The sequence below is a fragment of the Propithecus coquereli genome, unplaced genomic scaffold (assembly GCF_000956105.1).
Source record: "Propithecus coquereli isolate 6110/MARCELLA unplaced genomic scaffold, Pcoq_1.0 Scaffold712, whole genome shotgun sequence".
Classification (NCBI taxonomy): Eukaryota; Metazoa; Chordata; class Mammalia; order Primates; family Indriidae; genus Propithecus; species Propithecus coquereli.
In genome coordinates, this window is record NW_012153197.1 from 163,680 (window position 1) to 190,244 (window position 26,565).

A 26,565-nucleotide genomic window follows, 5' to 3' on the forward strand; every position below is an offset into this window, starting at 1 on the left:
TTCTTTCTATTTTTAGTAGAGACGGGGTCTCGCTCTTGCTCAGGCTGGTTTCAAACTCCTGAGCTCAAACAATCTGCCCGCCTCGGCCTCCCAGAGATCTAGGATTACAGGCGTGAGCCACCGCGCCCGGCCTGGTTTATTTTTTTTAATGCCATATAATATTCTATTATAAGACCATTGCACATTTTAGTTATCCATTTCTGCATTGAAAGGCCAATCAGCTGAAGAAAACAAGGAGATAGATTCTCCCTGCAGAGCCTCCAAAAGGTACCAGTCTTTAGGTCATTTCCATTTTTCATTATTATGTAGAATACTTGAGTAAACATCCTTTGCATTGTTGCTGCAAAAAGACCAAGCATTTCTGTAGCATGTACACATGATTAGTATTGCTGAATCATCTAGAGGAAGGATTTCTAGAGTTACTTGGTCCTGCCAAATTGTCTACCAAGTGACCATACCACTTTCAACACTTGTTATATGATAGTACAACTTTCTTTCCCTCCTTACTAGCAACTGATATTGGCATATTTTAAAATTATGGCCAATCTGATGAGTAAATAAAATCTCATGGTTTTGATTTGTATTTCTCTGATTATAAGGTTGGGCCTTTCAGTTTTCATCTGTGAAATGTTTGTTTACATACTTCTATTGATTTTGTTCTGTATTCCTCTCTAATTTATAAATATCCTTTATGAGTTTTGTATAGTAATTCTTTGAGTTATTTTTGTTGCAGATATCTTCTCCAGGTCTGTCTTGTCTTTTAACTTTATGGTATCATTGGTCATGTCAAAAATTTACTTTTTTTTTGGAAACATTGCCTCGCGCTGTCACCTGGGCTGGAGTACAGTGGTGTGACCATGGCTCACTGCAGCCTCAAACTCCTGGGCTAAGTGATCCACCTGCCTCAGCATCTTGAGTAGCTAGGACTAAAGGTGTGTGTGGAATGACGCCTGGCTAATTTTTGAATTTTTTTGTAGAGATGGGGTCTTGCTATGTTGCCCAGGCTAAAAATTTTACATTTTGATACGATCAGATTTGTGAATCATTTTTTCCATGGTTGTTGCTTACTTTTGTAAAAAAAAGCCAAAAAACTCACTATTTATTATGGAAAATTTCAACAAGTTAAATAACTTGATTAGTTTTCAGAATCATGAATTAGTTTCGTGTCATTCTCTGTAAGTGATCTTTATTTTGGTGGGAGGGAGATGATGATGAATTTATTATGTGTTCCAACCATTGCAGTTCTTATTTTACTCAAAGTATTTTGACTGGTGGGAGTATTTCGGGTAGGTTTCTGAGTCCTTTTGACAGACTATAGTATAGTTTTAATAGCCCCTTTTTTTCTGATACGATGAGCTATTCCAGGCTCATTTTGTACATTTCTTGCTTCTAGACCTTGAATCAGCCATTTTTCCCAGAAGCCCTGGTGGCTTTTAGTGGGAAATGAGACCACAATCTGGGCTTAGTGCTTAGTGCTACTGATTGTGATTGTTTTTGGAACTTAGAGTGCACAGAGCTAGGAAATAACGTATTATTTGTTTTAATGGGAAAAATACATCATGAATTCATACTAATAGTTCTAATTTTAAGTTGGTATTACAGTTTTACTTTACTTTTAATTTTTATCTTTTTTCTTACTTTGAAAATCTATATTCCAGAGAGCATTAACATGATTATTTGTTTTATCCTATAAAACATAATGTAGTTTCAAAATAACAATACCAATATTATTGTTAACAAAATATTTTTGAAACCAATTTAAATTTTTTTTGCAGTTCTTTTGTCCTTAGGACATATCCCCATTGTGACATGCAGTCAGATTCCTGTGTTTTAAATATAGCAGAAATTATTCTTCTCTGAGTGGTATGGCATCAACTTGAGACACAATTAGATTAGTTTGTTTCATTTGCTGTTTGGTTTTGGGGTTTTGTTTTCATTTTGATGCTTTTTCATAATTATGAGAAATACTTAAATGTTTTCAAAGATGAATCTATAAGGAAGAATATTCAAAGATCAGTCTGGCTTCCCTGCAGCCTGTTCCTTGTCCTTCCCTTACCCTATGAGGAACCATTCATTTGTTTTATGATCTATCTTTCTGTTATTTTTAATATAAGCAGATCCATATGTATATATGTATATTTACCTTTTATATGTAAAAGCTACCATATTATACTTGATTTTCTCAAACTTCCTTCACTTAGTGATATAATCTGGAGTTCACTCTGTGCAGTTTATGGCGATATCCCTCAGTTCCTTTTTTAGTTACTTAGCACCCTGTTATGCAAGTGTACCACAATACATTCGACCAGTTGTTTACTAATCAGCAATTGGGCTGTTTCAGGTCTTCTGTAAATACAAATAGTGATGTAGCCTTTTCATTTTTGGCTAGTATGTCCTTGTGGTAGATTCCTAGAAGTGGGATTTCTGGGTCAAGTGGTAAATTCATATGCTATTTAAGTAAATATTGCTATATTTCACTTCAGATGGTTGATGATTTTGCATTCACACCAGCAGGATATGAGTATTATTTACATTTTTCTTTTTATTTTAAAGGGTGATCTTGATTTCATAAATTTTAGTGTCATTTGCATTTCTTTTCCTGTGACTTTTCTGTTCCTAATTTTTGCTAATAGTTCTACAGGGTTGTTGAGTTTTTTTCTTCTATGTTTTTAGGAACTGTTTATATAGGGATATTAACCATTTCTTTGTCGTCTAAGTTGTGGATATTTATTCCCAGCTTGTCCTTTTTATTTTATTGTGGTTATAGGTTTTTAAATTTTTATTTAACTGGAGAGTTTAACGTCTAATTTTATGTAGTCAAATTTGTCAGTATTTTCTTTTATTGCATCTGGATTTTTAGTCATGGTTAGGAAAGTTTTATTTTTTCTTAAGTTATAGGGGAATTCACCTCTATTTTCTTCTAGTACTTGTAGAATCTCCTTTTTTTACATTTAACATAGATTGATTTGGCGTTTTCCTGATGTATGAATGGGAATGGATCCTATTTCATTTTTTTCACCTATCTATTCAGTTATCCTACCTTCTCTTAATGAAAAATTCCTTTTCCCTACTTTATGATACTGACTTTATCATTTATTAAATTTCAACTGGGTTTGAGCCTATTTCTGGAATTTATGTTCATTTGTCTTTCTACTTATGTGCCTGTATCATATTATTTTAATGATAGGTGCTTTATACTATTTTTAGTATCTAGTAGGTTAGCTTACCTCATTGCTCTTTTTTCAAGTCCTTAGATTTTTTGGCTTTTTCATTCATCCAGTTAAAGTGTATAATCAACTTGTCTTAACACTCGTTCGCCTACATTTAGCAGTTATTATATAAGTATTTTCTCATATACTCTCTTTCTTTACCTATATATAATATTTCCATTTCCCCCAAAAATGTCCTTTGTACCTTTGTCGGGTCCAAGATCCCATCAAAGATCATGCCTTTCTATTCTTTCATATTATGGACATTTTTAAAAGTTCTGGTCAGGAGTCTTGTTTAACAGTTACTCTTGAATTTAACTGCAGTTTGGAATCATGTTTTTTAATTATGTTTTTTAGAATTTTCTGTTTCTATGATATTTTGACATTTTAATAAACTTGCCCCAGAGAGACCGCCCCTCCCAAGACTAGACAGTTCCTACGGATAGCAAAGTGCTCAGCCTGGAGCACATCTTTGATTTGTAAACCGACAGTCCCAACCCCATTTACCTCCTTATCTCATCCTCACACATCAAGCCAGTGTTTATCCTACCCTAAATCATCCCAAGGTCAGGTATCAGATAACTAGAGACCAATCCCAAAGCCTGCTGGAATTATTCACACTAGCAATCCTAAACTGTTTGTTCTACCCTGCCTTGCCTTTTCCCTGGATACCCCAATAAGGGGCATGGCCTAGGCCTTCCCCTCAATCCCGCTTCTGCCTCCTGACTGACACTGGTGGCTTGCTGTGGCCCCGTGTGGCACATGGTGACCCCTCTCTGGGGCCTGTGAGTGTAATAAACGTCTTCCCACCAAGCCGTGTTCTCATTTTCTCCTGTGGCTACACCAACTTTCCCACACCGTGTCCAACATTTACATTCTTAGAACACAGAGAAAATTTTGAATCTAAAGCAATTCACTTGTTTTATCTTCTCAGAGCTTTGTGGGTTATGTGGATGATGAAACTTATTTTTAATGAGAGTATCGTCATAGTTTAAGTATTTCACTAGGAAATGAATCCCGAGGTAGGAAAAAAGTCAGAACACTCTTGAATCAAAATATTGCTTCTTTCACAAGGGAAAGTTTTAATCCAAACAATTTACATAAACTATTCTGAAAACGTTTCATGCTTGAAGTAGTTGAATTGAATTCATTTATAAATGTCTAAATGCTCTGTGAGGGAGGGTCCCAAGCCATGTCTCAACTTTACAGGTAAGGCAAGATGTGATCACCTGTTGAGTCTCTTGGATAAAATCCTTATTTAAAAAAATATGAACAGGTTTTTCCTGTTATTTGGGTGTATTCTTTGCTACATAAGTTTCAAGGTCTGGACGTAGTTTTGGGTGACACCATGCAGTATAAGACAATCTAATTTCACCAACACTGCTTCTCTTTCATGGGGGCAAATTCTTATATTTGAGTACGTCCTTTTTAGAAACCAGATTAAACAATTGTCATTCTAAATGGTTGCAAACTTCTAACGGCCACTCACACTGCATAACTATTATTGTGAAAGAGGAGACTAACCATCCAGTTTCTCAAAAAAGCTTGCTTTATTGCTTACTTCCTGTTTTAGTTCAAAATGCCCAAAACTTAATGACTTAAAACAACGATTTATTTGTTACTTCTGTGTGTAGACTGGGTGGTTCTTCCGCTCCACTTGGCATTGGCTGGAGTCTCCGATCAGGGCAGCTATGTTCAGCCAGCAGAGAGGCTGGGCAGGAGAGGCTAAGAAGGTTTTACTCACATGCCTAGTACCATGGGGTCCACCACAGGTGGCTTGCCTTTCTTCGTGGCATGTCCACAAACTAGTCCCAGTTTTTGCGTGATGGTTAGCTTCAAGAAGGAAAGTGGAAGCTGCCACACTTCTAAAGGGTATGCCTAGAACCTCTGCCATATCCTACTAGGCCAAAGCAAGCCATAGGCCAGCCCATATTCAAGGATGGGAAAGAGAATCTCCCTGTTGTGAACAGAGTGGCAGGAGGGAAGGAGTTGATAGTGCTTCTCTGGCCGTCACACTAACCAAAGAACCATACTTGTAAATCACAGTCAAAGTATGAGATGATACAAGGCTTTGGGAAATAGAGGATTCAGGGAATGGCCAGCTTTCCAAAGCAGGAGTGTTGAGGGACTGGCTTTCTTTCAGTTGTAAAAGTGTGGTCACTGGCCGAAACTGCTAACTTCCCAAAGCATGCTTGGTGTGAAAGCTGTTGTCGACTGCCTTTCAGAATGTGTCGCTGTGCCAGATTGGGCGGCCTTCACAAGCATGTGTGCTGAAGAGGGATCGATTAATTTCTATCAATGTCTGATCAGTTGTCTCACCAATTTTGGTGTGACCAATTCATGGCTTGCAACTATGGCCAAGAAATAGTCTCAGGTTTGAATTTGGAGAATAGAACATCATTGAATTTTTGAATAGGAATATTCTCATCAGCTAGAGTATTTTTTTAAGTATTCTCGAAAGTATAGGCTTTATTCTTTTTAACAGATTTGCCTTGGCAGTTATTGGGCTGTCCCCAGAAAGTACTAATTTCTATTTAATTTTTGATTGAGAAGCCTGAGGAATTTAGAAAGTTTGTTTTATTTCTTTATTTCACACAGGCTGAAATAAAGAACGACCTTAAAGGCCTATCTGTAGATAGATGTTACCATAAGCCTCTCTCAAGATGGCTTGCTCACATCAGAGCAGAGTAGAATGAGATATTGGTAACAATATTTTCCCATAGAGTATTCAGAAGTTACAACATGTAAGTACAGAGTATACCTTAATTAATCACTAAATATCTTCATATTAGGTGTTCATCAGTGCTAAACATAATACAAATCAGAATGAGGAATCATGCTTAGGAAGTTGAACATCAGTGAAAATAATCTGTATTAGGAAGGGGAAGCAAGATGCTGGCAGGGTTTAGGTTGGAGCAGCATTTGAAAATTATAGGAAATGCAGGCAATAAAATAATTTTCTAGGTTCCTAGTAATGTAGCTGGTGTAATTGGTATTGTAAGTTTTTTGTTACTGGGTTATGTAAGTTAAATATGACATAAAGATGGTATCTTATGGGATAATATAATTATTAGATGATACAGCAAAAACTGGCCATTGACTTGGAAGAAAATAAAGGAATACTGTGGGGAGGAATCAATTAAGAATTTGATTTAATTTAGACAATGTTTATTTCATATATTTACTGCTACAGTCCATCAGGAAACATCTTATTTTGATGTTATAACAATTCAGCAAGTAAAAAAGACATTTCTTTGGGAAAAAATACTTCTAAGCTTAGGCTTTTAACATATAATACACAAATATGCTGAACAAAAACCACCCACCCATAAATTGCTGTATGCATCATTTCTGAAACACATAACATTTATCAAAGTGTATCTCTACATTGGTTGTGATGTTTGCAGCTCTAAGTAACAGAAAAACTTATTTTGTGAAGTGCCAAAGAGTAAGTACCTTATGCTCTGTGGGCCACAGCTACTCAACCCTGCAGGGGTAGTATGAAGACAGCCACAGGCAAAACATAAACAAATGGTTTTTGTTTGTGTTAGTGTTGTCAAAACTTTATTTATGGACACTGAAATGTGAATATCGTATAATTTTCATGTGTCACAAAATATTCTTTGATTTTTTTCATCCATTTAGAAATATAAAACCATTCTTAGCTTGCAGGCTACAGAAATGGGCAGTGGGCCAGATCTGTCCGACAGCTATACTTTGCCAATCCCTGACTTCGCCTCCTCAGGACCTGCCCCTGAATCACTTACAGGAAAATGAACTACCAAACCAAATCAAGGCATTAGCAGCAATATGGTGGGGGATGAATTTCGGTAGCCAACTTTTTTTTCCCAGCACAATTCAGGAAATACAAATTATAATAATAATATCTCACATATAGCTCTTGTGTCTCGGACACTGTTCTAAGTGCTTTAAAAATATTAATTCATTTAGACCTCAGAGCAATCCTAAGGAGTTGCTACTATCACTACCCTTACAGAAAAATAAGTGCGGTGCAGAGGGGGGAAGTGGCATGCCCCATGCTGGAAGCTGGGCCTGGGCAGCGCGAGTCCAGAGTCCACACCCTCAGCTGTGCCGTGCTGCTTCTACTGGGAAGGACAAGGCAGTGAAGAACATTTAGGGTTCCCAGACAAAATACAAACACAGACAGCTCTGCACCCTGCTAAAACATCAACAGTATGATAAATAATATTTCTTACATAGCACTATTCTATTTCATTGTGTAGACTGTAATAAATATTACTGTTTTTAGCTGCTTTAAAAACAGCTCAGGCTTTTGCTATAAATAAAGGCAAAATTTGGCTGACCATGAGACAGTTGAAAATTTTACAAAAACATTTTAGCTTCTTTTTGAAGTGTTAGTTTAGTAACAATGTCTACATCCCATTTACAAATAGGATAAAAAGATACATTATAATTTAAAAAGAATATTACACTTACAATACGTATATTAACAAGTCACTACTGAGACTTCATGTGACACGTCTTCATACACAGAGTAGTTATTGAACTAAGGTTACATATTTCTCTATGTACAGTTATGGATGGGTTCCACATACAGGCCAAACACGCACAAGGTATGCTTTGTAGCATGCTCACAAAGTCCTGCATACTAAAGGACTCGGCATGTGTGTTTAATGATGTTGCCTGATTTTTTAATTTATTTGTGCTTTTTAAAAGCTTCAAACATGTAGACATTTAAAGGATTCCTTTAAAGGAAAAAAACCTTAAAATCAGATCTGCAACAGGTCTTCTAGTATAATTGTTTCTCTTGTTCAAATTTTTGTTAAAAATCTTTCAAATATTTAAAGTATCTATCCAAGTACCATTGATCTGACAGTCAATGAAATATCACTTCTTGACAAAGGCTTCCACGTCTGTCAGGACCTTTGTAGTAATCCCTGCTAAATTCTCTGATATAAGAACCCACTTGTGTAAGAGATTTTCGAATACTCAGGATACTCAAAGGAGTTGCTCACTCATGCAACATTTTGCATGTCTAGTGCTGGCTGCCCTGACAGAAAACTTCTTGACATTTATTTTACTAACAGGATTTCTCTGTGTGATTTTTATGTTATAAAACAAAGTATGACTTCTGACAGAAAGGTTCCTCTCACGTTTTACAAGTTGTATGATTTCTGCCATCTATGCTGTCTGATATTTAGTAAAGTCTACCATATGGTAAAAATTTCTCCCTAATAAATTTACAGAATTTCTGTGTATTTGTTGATACACTGTAAGGAAAGATTGTGGCTAAGGAGTTTACCATTTTGATGCCTCTAGGAATTCACACCTCAGTATTATTGTGAATGAACCTTATGAATATCGCTCCCTATCGGTATTCACAAGGTTGCCCTCATGTGAATCATCTTGTTCTGAAGGATGAATTCCGACAGAAGGATTTCTCAGCTCGTACTACTTGTCAGCTTTGCCCTTCTTTGCGTGTGTCTTCTGATGTGCAGTGAGTTGCGACTTCTGGATAAAGGTTTCCCCACACTCCTGACACTCGTAGGGTTTCTCCCCTGTGTGTTTTCTCTGATGTATGATAAAATGTGACTTCTGAGAAAAGGATTTCCCACATTCCTTGCATTCATAGGGTTTCTCTCCTGTGTGGGTCCTTTGATGTAATCTGAGGACTGAATTCACAGAGAAAGATTTACCACATTCTGTACACTCATAGGGCTTCTCCCCTGTGTGTTTTCTCTGATGTTTAGTGAGGTCTGATTTATAGTAAAAGTTTTTCCCACATTTATTACATTCGAAGGGTTTCTCCCCTGTGTGAGTTCGCTGATGTACTGTGAGGGCTGACTTCTGGTAGAAGCATTTTCCACATTCCTTACATTCGTAGGGTTTCTCTCCTGTGTGAGTTCTCTGATGGGTTTTGAGATGTGAATTCCTAGAAAACAATTTCCCACATTCCTTACACTTATAGGGTTTCTCCCCTGTGTGTGTTCTCTGATGTACTGTGAGGTGGGACTTCTGGGAAAAGGCTTTCCCACATTCCTTACACTCAAAGGGTTTCTCCCCTGTGTGTGTTTTCTGGTGTACCATGAGGTACGCCTTCACATAGAAGAACTTCCCACATTCAGTGCATTCAAAAGGTTTCTCCCCTGTGTGTGTTTTCTGATGTTCAACGAGATGAGGCTTCTGGTAGAAGGATTTCTCACACTGATCGCATCCATAGGGTTTCTCCCCTGCATGGGTTCTCAGATGTCTACTAAGAGATGACAGGTGGTAGAAAATTTTCTTACATTCTTTACACTCATAGGTTTTCTCTCTGGTATGACTTTTCTGATGTGTTGTGAGTTCTTCATTTTTAGAGAAAGATTTCCCACATTTGTCACAGTCATAGGATTCGTTCTTTGAATGACTATGCTGATGTACTATGAGGGCAGTCTTCTGGCAGAAGAACTTTCCACATTCCTTACACTCATAGGCTTTCTCTCCGGTATGAGTTTTCTGATGTTTTGTGAGTTTTCCATTCCTAGATAAAAAGTTCCAAATTCATTAATGTATGAGACTTTTAAGGCTTTTTTTTTTTCCTGCTGTGTGTATTTTCCAAGTAACTCTGAGGGCTGATTTTTAGAGATGTTCCCGTGTTCCTTAGGTCCACAGGGCTTCTCCACTGTGAGCATTCTCTGACATACACTTGTAGTTTAACATCTGAGAGAATGAACCTTACTTGCATTATATTCACGGGGTCTCTCAACTGCCTGCGTTCTATGTTGTGTACTAAAGCCTTCCTCATTATGTAATTCAGAAAAGTCAAAAGATGACTTCAAAGTTTGAATCTCCTAATCCTGAATAAGGTCTCTATGAAAAATGGCATTCCCATTTGGATTATATTCTTTGGGATTCGCTCCAGTGTTAGTTTTCTCACATAAGTATTAACTAGTGCTCTCCCATTTCCAGTAACCACTACAGGACTCTTTTTTACAAAGCTTCTATCTTAAACATTAATTCTTGAACTTGCCTTGAATTTCCAGCTTGGCTTTCCTGGTTTCTTGCTCCTGCGTCATGAATATTCCATAGGTCTTCTACAAAGGAATCCAAAATTTAATACTTAATAAATCTTAACACATTAGTATGGTCACAGGGTTGATTCTTAGCTTCAGGCCAATCTCTCAAAATGAAAGAACTCTCAGATGCAAATATCCTCTCTCCTATTGTTTTATAAAAAAACTATAAAAAACACTAGAAAACACTGTAGCCGACAGAGGAAGGAACCTGGTTATAAACCCAGGTACTCTGACACTTTTACAAATATAATCTTAAGAACTTGGAGGAGAAAGTTCAGATAAAAAGCAAAAAATAGGAAGCAGAGAACAAAAATATATTCAAAGTGTTGCTGAAAGGAAACGCAGGAATCATAGAGAAGCTGTGAGTCCCTTAAGAACAATGAACAGGAAGTACGATAAGAAAAAGCTGTGTTCATTGGAAATATCAGGGAAAAGATTAAATTGGATGAAGGAGCTGAAGTATAGACCTTATCCCCTCAAACCTAGATTACTGTGTTAGGATTCTTAGTAGTTAGCAAACTATAAGCTTCTATTTTGTTTCCTCTTTATCCATCTACAACAATCTTGATGTCACCACTAAAGTGATTTTCCCAGAACATCAGTTTCCTCCTACTTAGGGGAATAGTCCTATAGCTTGGGCTTTCTCTCTCCATCTAGTTGGCTTAATTGTCACTTGGACAGGAAGGCCCAGGAACACATACATCCAAAAGGAAGGATTTTTTAAAAAGCAGAGGGCAAGCCTTCTATCCAAGGATGAATTCCCAGCTGCATCATCAGAGATTTTCAATCCTGAACTTAGACTGAGCACCAAATCTTGCACTTCCAAATCAGCATTACTCAGACCCAGCACTAGCCTTGAGTGCTGCTTTCATATCTGGGTTCCTGCATCTCTACTTCCAATTTACTACATGATCTTTAAATATCAGATTATTCAACATCATTCTAGAACCTTCACTGACCTTCATATTTATTCATCTTTAAATGCCTGGAAGCAAGTGAAAGACTATAAGCAGAGGCTTGGGGTTGGAATTTCATAGCATTTGTGGGTAACACATAAGAAAAGTCATTTGATAGGGACTTGTGTAACTTCAATACATACCAAATAAGATCCTATGTATAGAAAATATTTAACAGTATGGTAAAATGGAGATTAACATGCGTTTGGGGGCGATAAGGAGAAATAAGAGGCAGTAGGCAAGAAAGGGCCAGACTAGTTCTTGACAGAAAATTAATTTACATGTGTATTGAAATAGTGAGTCAGTATAAGTTTACCATGACAGGCTAGTGGCAATGTAAGTTTGCCAGATTTAAATTAAGAATTCGTTTTTGAAGCTGGGTGCAGTGGCTCACACCTGTAATCCTAGCACCCTGGGAGGCCACGTCGGGGAGGATTACCTGAGCTCAGGAGTTCGAGAACAGCCTGAGCAAGACAAGACCCTGTCTCTACCAAAAATAGAAAAAATTAGCTGGGCATGGTGGCGCATGCCTGTAGTCCCAGCTACTTGGGAGGCTGAGGCAGGAGGATCGCTTCAGTCCAGGAGTTTGAGGAGTTTGAGCTATGATGACACTGCTGCACCCTCCCTGGGGTAACAGAGTGAGACTCTGCCTCAAAAAAATATAATTTGTTTTTGATTCTAAGAAGGAAGAAAGCAGAATCAGTGGAACTATTTTGTAATAAGGTAAAATACGGGACCAGAATACAAATACAAGAAGGATGCTGAAGAGGTTGATTTTAGGACTTCTTAGCATAAAAACCAATGCTTAAGAATGGACGAGCCTTTGCAGGAGTTACTATAAAGGGTATAAAACAAAAGATAGTGTCTGTCTCTTGTTAATCAAAATTCATTTCAACAAATATCTAGTGAGCAAGTAATATATATCAAGCATTGTTCCTGATCCTGGCAACACATCGGAGCACAAGTCAGAAAATACAAGAAAAACAATGAAGGAAGCAGGATGAGATTATCTTAGTGTTATAACACTCCAAATAAGGTGCAGGAGATTTTAGGAGGGATAATCAGCACTTTGTGTGAAAGATAAACACAAGACAGAAGGAAGTATCAATTCTGAAATGATATACCAATAACTGATGAGTGGTATAATGATTTATAATCTGCATTCAGAGTTTACAGAAGGAATAGGAAGTTAAAACTGGGGCCAAAAATAATTGAGGCACTTTGTTGTTAGTAAAAGAAGAGAGATATCATTTGAAAAAAAATTGTAAGTCAGATTTATAAACACTAAGATTATAGTTGCATACTCCAATGGCAGAGAGTAACTGAGAATTCTACAGAAAAAGACAAAATAAAAGTCTCGGACAAGGTTATGTAGGGATTAAAGTTTGTATATAGGAAAGAAAAGTAAATCTATTTTTTAAAAGTCAAGCAAAGAAGAGAATTTAAGTGGAGAGATTGGAGGTGTGATTTAGGTTTCTGACACATGTACATCAAATGTCCTCAATCATTTCCAGAACAATACTTAAGAAAGAGAGTCCTGAAAACCATTTCAAAAGGCAAGAGGCACCAACCACCTCACCAGTAACACGGAGTATCATTTCTTCTAGCTCACCAGGGAAGCTCCGACGTGGAAATTCTACTTCTAATATCCATGGCTTTTTTCCTTGCTTCAACTTGAAAACTCCATTTGGCTTATTCACACGATAACCTATTAATGGAAAAGATAAAGGAAATGATACAAATTGCTTGGAATTTAGGGACCCTGAAGGATAAAGAAGTAGTTTCAGGAGAACAATAAAGGTCCCACTTAGGCTTGACAAATTTAGATTCTTTCAGTGGGGATGTAGGGACACAAATATTTTTTCCTACCGCCCAAAATGGATTCATTAACTTTGACCTCTGAAACAAACCTATTATCTTTCACCCTAGAGGACCTTACATGTTCCAGCAACTGGGAAAGGAAATGCAAACTAATGGGAGCTACATAGGGGGAAGTTTTTCTCACCCACTGAGACCAGGTGACTATAGTTTTCCAGCATCACATCCTTGTACAGCGTCCTCTGAGCAGGGGTCAGTAATTTCCATTCTTCCTTGGTGAATTCCACAGTAACATCCTTTAGTGTCACTGGTCCCTGGAACAACATATTTCAGTTCAATCTGAAGTAACCAGAATGGAGTACCATTGAACAGACACATGAGAACTCTTAACATACCAACGTAGAGTTTACTCTGGAAAGTAATGGTATGCTGCTACTCTGTATCCTACTGTATACACAGGTCAAATATCTGCTCAATACATATCTACTGAGCTACCACTCCATGCCTGGAACTCTGCTGGAGATACAAAGATGATAAAAGCAACTGTAGTCATGCACTGCATAATGACATTTTGGTCAATGACTGACTGCGTATATGACAGCAGTCCTATAATACTGTATTTTTATTCTAACTTTTCTATGTTTAGATATTTTCTATGTTTAGATTGTGTTACAGCTGCCTACAGTATTCAGTACAACAACATGCTGTACAGGTCTGTAGTCTAGGAGCAAGAGGCTACATAGCCTAAGTGTACTATTTAAGTTGGTGTAAGTACTGTATATTCTATGATGTTTGCATGATGATGACATCACCTAAGGACACATTTGTCAGAACATATCCTTGTTGCTAAATGGCACAGGACTGTATTCCTGTTATCAAGGAGCTTCCATTCGACACAGGGGCAAAGATATAAGTGCTTAAAATGCAATGTACGTAGTAGGTGCTATGACAAAAAATATGCACACAATAAAAGATGGTCACAAATGGGGACAGTTATTTGCATTTTGTATTATCATGTTAGATTTTATTAGCTGGTCAAAGTGACTAATATAAACTTTAGGAATAAAGAAAACACAATTGGCAAAGGCATGGGTGTATGACAAATGGCATACATCCATTTAGGAAACTACAAATAACAGCATGATACGAGAACAGGGGGTAGAACCGAGATTAGTTAGAAGGTTGTAAAGTCAGGTGACAGAACATGAAATTCTGAATTTATCTTTTGGACCAATAAAATATATTTTACATACATACTTAATAGAGCTCTGCTTATTAATATATTACACACATTTATGTTAATCTGTTTATTAAAAATAACAAGTTTTTTGTTTATGTGAGAAAAATACAAATATTCTGCTATTTTATACTCTGTGGACTCTCTTGTACAGTTTGGGATGCTTGTGTTTCACCTGCAGATGCAAACACAGAAGAGACAGGCAAGCACTGGGGTTACAGGGGTGGATTAGGAGTTTAGAAGAAAACTCTAAAGTGACAAATGGCACATCAGCAGGAAGAGACAAATCTGAGTAATACACAGTAATACACAATTCTTGGTTCATACTTTTTTCTTGAGTTTCCTGAAAACAATTGTTCTACCACTCTTGTTTTATATGTTTATATGTTGCTTTTAAGAATTAAGTGAATTTTGTTTTCTCTCCTTGCCAAGCAACTTGGACTTGGACAACTAAAAATATATAGAAAAAATTAGCCGGGCATGGTGGCGCATGCCTGTAGTCCCAGCTACTCGGAAGGCTGAGGCAGGAGGATCGCTTGAGCCCAGGAATTTGAGGTTGCCGTGAGCTAGGATGACGCCACAGCACTCTAGCCTGGGCAACACAATGAGACTCTGTCTCAAAAAAAAAAAAAACAAGTATTGGTGAGGATGTGGAAAAACTGAAAACCTTGTGTATTACTGCTGGGAATGTAAAATGGTGCAACCACTATGGAGATCAGTATGGCAGTTCCTCAAAAAAAAAAAAAATAAACATAGAATTACCATATGATCCAGTATTCCACTTCTGGGTATATAGCCAAAAGAACTGAAAGCAAGGACTTAAACAGATATTTGTATCCATGTTCATAGCAGCATTATTCACAGTGGCCAAAAGGTGAAAAGTAACCCAAGTGTCCATCAATGGATGAACAGATAAACACAATGTGGTATATAGGCCAGGCGTGGTGGCTCACGCCTGTAATCCTAGCTCTCTGGGAGGCCGAGGCGGGCGGATCGTTTGAGCTCAGGAGTTCGAAACCAGCCTGAGCAAGAGCGAGACCCCGTCTCTACCAAAAATAGAAAGAAATTAATTGGACAGCTAAAAATATATAGAAAAAATTAGCCGGGCATGGTGGCGCATGCCTGTAGTCTCAGCTACTCGGGAGGCTGAGGCAGAAGGATTGGTTGAGCCCAGGAGTTTGAGGTTGCTGTGAGCTAGGCTGACGCCACGGCACTCTAGCCGGGGCAACACAGTGAGACTCTGTCTCAAAAAAACAAAAAAACAAAAAAAAACCACATTGTGGTATATACAAACAATATAATATTACTCAGCCTTAAAGACAAAGGAAATTTGACACGTGACAACATGTATGAACCTGAAGACATGCTAAGTGAAATAAGTTAATCACAGAAGGACAAATACCATATGATTCCACTTAACACGAGATGCTAGAGTAATCAAATTCATAGAGACAAAAAAATAGAGTGATGGTTGCCAGGGACTGGTGGAAGAGAGTATAGGGAGTTGTTTAATGCCGAGTTAAAAAGTTAAAAAATAAATAAAAATAAAAACACAACATGAAACAAAAACAAAACTACTTCACACTCATTAGGATGGCTATCATCCAAATAACTCAGCAATTAACAAGTGTTTTGCAAAATGAAAAAAGCACTAGAGATCGATGGTGATGATAGCTGTACAACAATATGAATGTGCTTAATGCCACTGAAAAGCTTAAAAAATGAAAGCTTAAAAAATGGTTAAAATGGGCTAGGTGCAGTGGTTCATATCTATAATCCTAGCACTTTGGGAGGCTGAGGTGGGAGGATTGCTTGAGGCCAGGAGTTAGAGACCAGCCTGGCAACATAGCAAGACCCTGTCTGTACAAAAAATTTAAAAATTAGCTAGTATGGTGGCACATGCCTGTAGTCTAGTCCCAGCTACTTGGGAGACTGAGGCAGGAGGATTGCTTGAGCCCAGGAGTTCGAGGTTGCAGTGAGCTATTAATATAATGGCGCCACTGTACTCCTGCTCTGACAACAGAGCAAGATGCTGTCTCAAAAAAAAAAAAAAAGAGAGAATCAAGGTGAAATAAAGACATTTTCAGAAAGTAAAGCCAAGTGAATTTGTCACCATGAGTCCTGAGTACATGAAATGATAAAAATAAGTTGTTTAGGCTGAAGGGAAAAGATACGACCAGAGAATCCCAGACCTGTAGGAAGGAATAAAGAGCCTCTGAAGGATATATATGCATGCTATTTTATTTACATACACACACATAGATTTTTTTAACGATTAATAACTGTTTAAAGCAAAATTAACGAGTATTTGGGGTTAAAATACATGAGAAATGAGATACGAGACAAAGACCACAAAGGGTGAAAAAGGAAGTAAATAGGATAATACTACTGAAAGTTTATTACATTGTCCATGAATAAGTATATTATTATTTGAAGATGCTGTGATAAGTTAGTTATGCATATTATAATCTCTAGGCTAATCAACAAACACCACAAAAAAGTACAGCTTAAAAGTCAATAAAGGAAATAGAGTGTAATACTCAAAACACTCAAATACTCAACCCCAAAGAAGCACAAATAAATCTCAATGGGGTAAAGAGAAATCCACACACAAATATCTTAGAGTAAAAGATATCTTAAAAGCAGCTAGCCCAAAATAGACTTGCCTCAAAGGTCTGGCAAATTGACAAGTGAACTTTCAACAGCATCAATAGTTGAAGAGAGTGAATGCTTTTCAATGTTTTAAAGGATGAAAACTGCCAACCAAGACTTCCATACACCATGAAAAAGTTCTTCATGAATATTTTAGATAAACAAACTGAAAGGTTTCACTAGCAGATCCTCACGAAAACAAAATAACAGTAACTATGAAGAATGTTTTTGAACAGAAGAAATTTATTCCAGTAGAAGTTGAGAGACATAAGAAAGAATGCAAAGGAGATCTAATCTGGCCAAAATGGCTATGAACAAACAAAAAGTTTGAGGATCTGCATCAGGTAAACTTTTCCAGGAGTCAGTAGTGACAATTGCACTCAAAATTACTTCAAAAAATAAAAAGGCTGACTCGTCGTTTCTACTATTCCAGACCATTCAGCAATTAGTTACAGAGCATAATGCAGGGAAAATATCATGTGTACTCTCCAGTGAATTTTGGATAAGGAGAATTTCACATAAAAGTCAGAATTATGTTCAGGATCAACTGGAGCAGAACTATAGAATAGGTTAAATTGTTTGAACTTCCTCCTACATTTTTCTCCTTATTTCTAGAGATCTCTCTCTACCAAGATGCCCAGGGGCTGTGGTTTTGAAGACAAGCAGATGGTGTCGACACTGAAATTTGACACAGTAATAATAACACTTCAACAGGTGGTCGTGAGGGTTATTGAAACAATGTCAGGTGCTTACCAGAGGGTTAGGTGTTTAATTAATTGCCAATTATGTTGTTTTGTTTATAAAAAATTAAATTTAAAAAAGCAAGGAAATAGTTATCATAGAATTCAGGATTCATTTTCTCTGGGTGATAGTAGGGATGAGAGTGAGGAGGGGCACACAGGGGCTTCAAAGGTACTAGGAATTATCATTTCTTAAGCCAGATAGGGGATATACGGGTGTTTGCTTTATAAATATCACCTAAATCATACATATATTATATACATTATGTACATTCTTTTGATTGTATAAAGAGAAGGATTTTTAATTGTTTTTAAGGCAAGGTCTCACTCTGTCGCCCAGGCTAGAGTGCAGTGGCCTCATCATAGCTCACTGCAGCCTACAACTCCTGGGCTCAAGTGATCCTCCTGCCTCAGCCTCCTGAGTAGCTGGGACTATAAGCACATACCACCACACCTAGCTAATTTTTAAATTTTTTGTAGAGATGGGATCTTGCTGTTGCTGATCTTGAACTCCTAGGCTCAAGTGATCCTCCTGTCTTGGCCTCCCACAGTGCCGGGATTACAGGCATGAGTCACTGCACCCAGCCAATTTTTAAATTAACAAATAAAATTAAAGTTTTCCACAGTGTACAAGGTCCTATGTGTCCTGGCTTTCCTCTTTGATCTTACTTCTTATCATGCTTTCCCTAAGTCACTTCTCCCTAGCTTCAATGTCCTCAAAACTGTTTCTAGAACATGCCTGAGAATGTTTGTATTTGCTGTTCCTTCTACCTAGAATGTTCTTCCCCCAGATTTCTATCTTGCTCCCTCTCTCATTTAATTCAGGACTTTCCTCAAATATTACGTTTTGGAGTGTCATTCCCTAATCAACCTATAACCTGTTCCTTTCTTATTTGTACCGCTCTGTCCTCAAAAATTGCTGAGTTTGTCTCTGAGCACATACCTTAGAAATATTACTCAAATGTTGACATTTTATTATAAAATACACTTAAAAAATCACATTTGTTAGTATTGGTGTCATTGTCTTAATTCATGCCAAACAGGCAGCGATCTATGCATTGCTTTCATACCATCAATGCAAATACCTGCTAATACTATGAGTATGGACCCCGCAGACCCCGTGAGAGGGTCTTGGGGCTCCGAGGGATCTGCTGACCACACTTTGAGAACTGCAGTTTTATTCAAACAGTATTTTCCCTGAAGGCAATTTTTAACTATTTCCAGTTTTCTAGTCCTATGGACTCTCTTTAGTAAAATTCATTAAACACACACACACGCACACGCACAGTGAAACGAAGTAAGGGCTAAATAAATGACTCACCTGGAACTTGTTCATTTTCTGCTGTTCTTGGGAAAGGGTAGAAACTATGAAGCCAGAGCAGGGGAAGTTGGAAGACAGAAGTCATAAGAGACCTTATCTTGCAGCTCCAGGAATCACCTGTGAGAAATTTCCATACAACATTTTAGTAAGATACATACCTCTGGGAAAATGTCCCTATGACCCATCAGAAGGATTAGGAAGGAATTCCTACACTAGTACCCACCTGTACATTGGTGACTCTCAAATAAATCATGATGAACCCAGGACATTTCTGAGGGAATCTAAACATTTCTTTCCTATTGGCTGTCTTGAAAATTATGAGTCTGTTTACTGAATAATATAAAAGAAATGAAAACAAATATCCACTAGTAGCAGATTATTAAGAAGCAGGTGTTAACATATCCAAAGTATAGAACCCTATGCTGACATTAGAAGTGATGTTGAAAGACATATTTATTGAATATATAAAAGCTGTTTTCAGTTATATCATAATTTTTCCTATGAATATTATAAACCCCACAGAGTTGTAAAGTCTTTTTCAAAGTTCTCAAAAATAAGATGTTTCTTCTCCCTAAATTGCAGTTTCACAAAAACCACTTCTCCAAGAACCTTTCTCTGACTTAAATATGATACAGCGAACCTGGAGACTTCAGTTCTACCCTAGGCTCTGCTATTAACAAACCTAGTGATTGTCTTAGTTCCAATGATGTATTTTTAAAATGAAGAGAAATGAGATAATCTTGAACAAACCTTCATGTGCCATTATGATTCTACAAGTCTTCACATAGAGCCACAAATCCAGACAGGGTACCTGGAATTCACTGTACCCTCGAAACTTGGGCTGGGCCTAAGGTAAAATTTAATTAGATCTTGATGAACTCTGACGTGGCCATCTAATCTGTTCTATGACACAAATACAACATCTAAAATAATAGTTTGGCGCCATAATTCCGAAACAGGTACTTTGTGTATAGAGCAAAAGACAACCAGATGGCTTAATCCTGAGGTCCTTTTCATAAGCGGCAGAAACCATAAAGGGCATCCAAATTGGAATGGAAGAAGTCAAGTTATACTTGTTCACAGACAACATAATCCTATATTTAGAAAAACCTGAAGACTTTGCAAAAAAACGGTTAGAACTTACAAAAGAATTCAGTAAAGTCGCAGGACACAAAATCAAGATACAAAAATCAGTAGCATTTCTACACTAACAGTGAACAATCTGAAAAAATCAAGAAAGCAATCCTATTTATAATAGCTACAAAAAAAATTACCTAGAAATAAATTTAACCAAATAAGTGAAATATCTCTACTATAAACTATAAAAACTATAAAACACTGATGAAATAAGTGGAAGAGGACACCAAAAAATGGAAAAATATCCCATGCTCATGGATTAGAAGAATTAATGTTAAAATGCCCATACTGCCCAAAACAACCTATAGATTCAATGTAATTCCTATCAAAATGCCAATGATATTCTTCACAGAAATAGAAAAAACAGTCCTAAAATTCATATGGAACCACAAAATACCTTAAATAACAAAAAAATCTTGAGCAACAAGAACAAAGCTGGAGGCATCACACTACCAGACTTCAAAATACACTACAAAGCTATAGTAACCAAAACAGCACGGTGCTACCATAAAAACCGACACACAGAGCAGTGGAACAGAATAGAGAACCCAGAAATAAATCCATGCATTTACAGCCAACTCATTTTCAACAAAGGTTCAAAGAACATACATTGGGGAAAGGACAGTCTTTTCAATAAATGGTGTTGGGAAAACAGGACATCCATATGGAGGAGAGTAAAATTAGACCCTATTTCTTACAAAAATCACCCCTCCCTAAAGCTATAAAAGAAGAAGCCGACTGTGCCCACCAAAAATAACTGAACACGGACGATAAGCCAGACAGGCAGTTTCAGTTCCTGGGACTGTGCAGCAGACTCCATTTCTAGGAACCTGCCAAAAGCCTCAGTGGAAAATCCCCAAACCCGCTTCAGGCAGCATAAAAAGCCCTAGCCTGGCCAAGCGCGGTGGCTCACGCCTGTAATCCTAGCTCTCTGGGAAGCCGAGGCAGGCGGATCGTTTGAGCTCAGGAGTTCAAGACCAGCCTGAGCAAGAGCGAGACCCCCATCTCTACTAAAAATAGAAAGAAATTAATCGGACAACTAAAAATATATAGAAAAAATTAGCTGGGCATGGTGGCACATGCCTGTAGTCCCAGGTACTCAGGAGGCTGAGGCAGGAGGATCGCTTGACCCCAGGAGTTAGAGGTTGCTGTGAGCTAGGATGACGCCACGGCACTCACTCTAGCCAGGGCAACAGAGTGAGACTCTGTCTCAAAAAAAAAAAAAAAAAAAAAGCCCTAGCCCCCTCCAAATGGGCGCGACTTCTCTGGCCCCGTTTCTGGGGACCTGTGAACCTCGCCCGGGAGCACTCAATAAAGCCACGTTGTTTGCCCCCCCACCCCCACCCCCTGTCTATCTTTCTCCTCGCCACTAAAAAACTTTACACTGCACAGCAAACAACCAACAGAGTGAAGAGATAACATAAAGAATGGGAGAAAATATTTGCAAACTAGCCATCTGACAAGGGACTGATAACCAGAATATATAAGGAACCAATTCAATAGCAAAAACCGAATAATCCAATTTAAAAATAGGCAAATGATCTGAATAGACATTTCACAAAAGTCATACAAATGACCAAGTATATAAAAAAACGCTCAAAATCACTCATCATCAGGGAAATGCAAATCAAAACCACAATGAGATATCATCTAACCCCAGTTAAAATGGCTATTATCAAAAAGACAAAAAATAACAAATGTTGGTGGAAATGTAAATTAGCACAGCCACGATGGAAAACAGTATGGTGGTTTCTCAAAAACCAAAAAATAGATCTACCACATGATCCAGCAGTCCTACTGCTGATTATATAGTCAAAAGAAAGGAAATGAGTACATCAAAGAAATATCTGCATTCCCATGTTTACTGCAACACTATTCACAATAGCCAAGATAGGGAAGCAACCTAAGTGTCCATCAACGGATGAATGAATAAGAGAAATATAGTATACATACACAGTGGAATACTAGGAAAGGAAATCCTGTCATTTGCAGCAGCATGGATAGAACTGGAGGACATTATGTTAAGTGAAATAAGCCAGGCACAGAAAGATAAATATCACATGTTCACATTCGTACATGGGAGCTAAAAAGGTTGATCTCATGAAGATAAAGAGTAGAATGGTTACCAGAGAAGGGAGAAGACAGGGAGGAGGGGGCGATGAAGAGAGGTTGGTCAATGGGTACAAAAACAGGGCTACGTAAGAAGGAATAAGTTCCCGTGTTCGGTAGCACAGTATGAAGACAATAGTTAACAATAATTTATTGTATATCTCAAAATAGATTTGTAATGTTTCTAACACAAAGAAATGATGAATGTTTTAGGTGATGGATATGCAGATTACCCTGTTTGATCATTACACATTGTATTGTATGCATGCTATCAAAATATCACATGTGCCCCATAAATATGTACAATTATGACATATCAATAAAAAAATAGAAAAAAATCTAAAAAATAAACAAAAAACAGCAGAAACCACTTCCAGCCAGCTTGGTGCTCACAAAATGCCTAACTAATAAGCTCAGATATCACCAACATAACATGGAGCATGGATAAATTGCACTTTTCATCTTTTAAAAAAATCTGCCCCATTCCCCTCTTTAGAAACAAGCCTCTGGCCTCGATAGGACTCCCAGCTTCTCCAGTAAAGTTTAAAACTGAGGGCTCAAATTGTGGTTTCAATTTGCACGATTAACAGTCCTCTGAGAAGACAGAGACACTTTGGAGGCTGCTGGATGGATGGCCTGAAACAACATTTTGGCTCACGGGTTCTGAGGACTCCCCAGGCATTTCCGGAAATAGAACACTAATGAAAGATCAGGTTCGGCACACTCCACGACGGTGTTCTGGGTGCTCAAGAACAACTGCTGGGCTAAATACAAGCCCCACCTGGGGTTTTGGCGTGGGAAAGAACACAAACACGTTCAGCGCGGGATGGAGTAAAACACGTGAGAATTTAAGTCCCACCTGCTAATACCGGGCAAACCAATCCCGCTGAAGGTTTCGGACTTATTTATTAAAACGGAGGCGGTCGCAGGGAGAGGATGGTATGACGATTCAGTGAGCCAGGAATGAACACAGCATGCCTCGTCATAGTAAAAGCTGCTCACCTTTATTGAGTCCCTTACCATGCTCCACAACTACCACCCCACTCGATTCGACAAGCGACCCTGAAGGTTACCACCATCGTGTCGCAGATGAGTTCTGAGACGCACTGACACCGTCTGCAGACGCCGGACCTCAGCCAGGCCCGCGGCTTTCCAGACCGCGTCACAAGCGGCCCAACGCGGCGGGCCGGGCACGTCACCGGGGCCGCTCGCTCCTGGAGCCCCGCTGTCCCGGTCGCCCCAGACCTCCTCGGGCTGCCCCTCAGGCGGGTCGCGGAAACACAGCTTCTGGAGAGGGACGCGCGTGCAGACGGCCGGCCTCGTCGCCAGGGCCGGGTGCCCCCGCGGGTGCCTCCCGCGCCGGTGCCGAGACCCGCTTCCCCGGCCCCGACCCGCCCGCGGAGGCCGAAGACACACCTGCAGGGGCTCGGCCTCTGCTCCCAGCCCGCTCCGAGCCCAAGCCCCGCCCTCTGCGGGACCGCGGAGACCTGGATGCTGCGAAGTCTGCTCCCCCTGGGGCGGGAGACAAAACGCCGACGCCCGAAAGGAGCCGGCACTGCCCATGCGCAGAGCGCGCCCCTGCCCCGCTGCGGAACTACGCTTCCCAGAAGCCCCGGCGCCTGCACCGCCTCGGACGGCGTCTGGGGTTGGGCTCCCCCTGGCGGCAAGCGGGGCTGCTGCTGCGTCCCCGGAGGCGCGTCCGGGTGGACCTGGCGACCCCGACCCGCGCTTGGAGGCCGGAAGCTGCCGTGACGTGGCGGGAGGAATGTCCGTGGGTAATTTAATTAAAGCGTTTGGAACTAAGGACGTACAGGAGTGCATTCAAAGAATAATACCCCGTAAGACCTGACTTTATCTTAGGAATGCTAGCTTTCAGAATTGTGCAAATGGTACATGACACACGTAATAAACTAGAAAACATGTGTAAGCTGAAACAGAAGACGAGCGCCACATACGTCGCTTCTCAAAAGAAAAAACGCTCAATGTTATGTATACATTCTTCTCAGATTTTTACACAAATTTTATCCTAACGGTATTGAATATCATGGCTATCACTTCTCTAGGGAATATATACAGTCCCTCTCCTTATCCGTGGGGTCCATGTCCGTGGATTCAACCAGCCTTGGATAGAAAATATTTGGGGGGAAAATTGCATCTGTACGGAACATGTACTATTTCCCTTGTCATTATTCCATAAACAATACAGTGTAACAACTATTTACATAGAATTTACATTGTATGAAGTTTATAAATAATCTAGAGATGATTTAAAGTGTATGGGAGGTGGCCGGGCGCGGTGGCTCACGCCTGTAATCCCAGCACTCTGGGAGGCCGAGGCGGGAGGATCCCTTGAGCTCAGGAGTCGGAGACCAGCCTGAGCAAGAGTGAGACCCTGTCTCTATTAAAAATACAAAGAAATTAGCTGGACAACTAAAAATATATACAAAAAATTAGCCAGGCATGGTGGCACATGCCTGTAGTCCCAGCTACTCGGGAGGCTGAGGCAGGAGGATCGCTTGAGCCCAGGAGTTTGAGGTTGCTGTGAGCTAGGCTGACGCCACAGCACTCTAGCTCAGGCAACAGAGTGAGACTCTGTCTCAAAAAAAAAAGAAAAAAAAAAGTGTATTGGAGAGTGCACGTAGGTTATATACAAATACAAGGCCATTTTATATTAGGGACTTGAGCATCTTCAGATTTTGGTATGGGGGAGATCCCAGAATCAATCCTCCATCGAGGATTGATATCGAGAGATGACTTTACTGAATGTATAAAATAAATTACATGATTTCTTGGTCCAATGACTATATGACATCAATTAACTCTTATGTCGACCATAGAAATGGGTTTCCATTCAAAATAGTTTCAAAAATATTAAATTTTTATAATAAAATTTAAAACATGTAGAATCCATATAGAGAAAATATATATATGCACACACATACACACACACATATATAAACACTTTTCTGGATGGGAGGTTGGGGAAATAATAAAAAATAAAGTTTTTTTGCCAATCCATAAAATTCACCCCACAGAAGGAGAAAAGAACAAAACCGTTTTATTATTGAATAAACATTAAACCAGACTGTGATGAGCATCACAGGCAATCCACTAATGAGATTGCAAAGACAGAAAAAAATATCACATTTTTATACAGCCAGGCAGGTACAACTCATCGCATTGTCTCAAGATAAAGCATAACTTGTCCTCAAGTAATTATGCTACACATAATGCGTCCTAAATTCACCTGGTAATTGGGATAAACATCTGTGTTAGTTAATTTCCTTTATCCAAATGAAAAGTAAAGCTTCTTGTATCTCTATGACAAGCAGATAGTTACACATGTAGCCAGGAACCTGGGAGTTTACCACAAAGACAGAGAGAATGGGGTACAACCTTCCTTGATGTTCACCTTTTGAAGACATAGCTCAAGGCCATTAGGAAAGACCTTCCCGGGTTGTAAAACTAGCAATAAGCTTGCTTACTTTTTAGAAAGATTTGCTAAATTTCAAAGGGTCAGAGGAAGGATTTACACTTGCACGTTTTCTCAAAGAAATGCTCTAAGAGAAGGAGAAAAGGTCTTTTTCCCTTTTCCAAGAGGGAAAATACAGTCTTTTATTTTTACATTTACCCTTACAGAAAACTCTATAAAAATTTAACACAATTTCAATGAAAGCCTCAATAAAAAATTTTGATGTAGAGCTTGGTTTTGTTTTACTTGACAAAACAATTTTTACCTTCCTCAGGAAATAACTTTGGAAAATAGCCAGGAACATTTTTTTGAAAATGCGAATTATAAAAGTAATTTAGAAGCTTGGTGCTTGTTTCAAAAAAAGTACAGAAACAGATCCAAATATATAATACATGAGAATTTAGTGTAGGTTAAAATTGTCATTTCAAACAATGGAAATAGTGTGGACATTGCATTTTTTTTCTTTCTCATTTGGTCTTGGGATCTCCCTCCTGAGGGTGGCTATGAATTCTAGCCCTGCCCTGACGGGGCTCCAGGGACTTTGTCATGGATGTTGACAGTGTGCCTTTCATGGGATACTTCTTTGTTCTGGTGGACACCCTACTGCCTAAGTGTCTGAAATGTGACCAGGTGTACCTCTCATGGGAGACCTCTTCATATGGCGGATACCCTGTGGCTCTTGTCTACTCAGGTCCAGTTTTGACCTACCAAGATAGCCACTCTCTAGAAGAGCCCTGACTGGAAAGAGAGTTAGGTTCGGGTGTGTCAGTCAGGCACGACACAGAGGAGGCAGCACAACAACGTACATGAAATAAAGAAGCTGTTTTTATTACTTACGGATCCCACTCCTTTGGAGTGGCTGTTGCATTTGTAGGCT

The 26,565-nt window shown here is 38.9% G+C and overlaps 1 protein-coding gene across 1 annotated transcript; it reads right to left on the bottom strand.

Moving 5' to 3' along the window:
* Nucleotides 1-8,642: 8,642 nt before the first annotated feature.
* ZNF25 (zinc finger protein 25) lies at nt 8,643-18,991 on the bottom strand. The gene is made up of 5 exons (XM_012661490.1): nt 18,971-18,991; nt 13,208-13,334; nt 12,815-12,910; nt 10,201-10,264; nt 8,643-9,711 (listed from the first exon to the last, which is right to left on the bottom strand). Exons 1-5 carry the CDS (start codon nt 18,983-18,985, stop codon nt 8,643-8,645), a joined length of 1,371 nt encoding a protein of 456 aa, XP_012516944.1. The 5' UTR covers nt 18,986-18,991.
* Between the last annotated feature and the right edge of the window lie 7,574 nt (nt 18,992-26,565).

Bases quoted from the DNA above. Each gene is read 5' to 3' on its own strand.
- ZNF25 (XM_012661490.1), bottom strand. The intron at 12,911-13,207 runs GTGAGAAAAACT...TTCCATTAATAG, and splicing joins TAGTCACCTGGTCTCAGTGG to GTTATCGTGTGAATAAGCCA. The intron at 10,265-12,814 runs GTGAGCTAGAAG...ATTCCTTTGTAG, and splicing joins TCCACGTCGGAGCTTCCCTG to AAGACCTATGGAATATTCAT.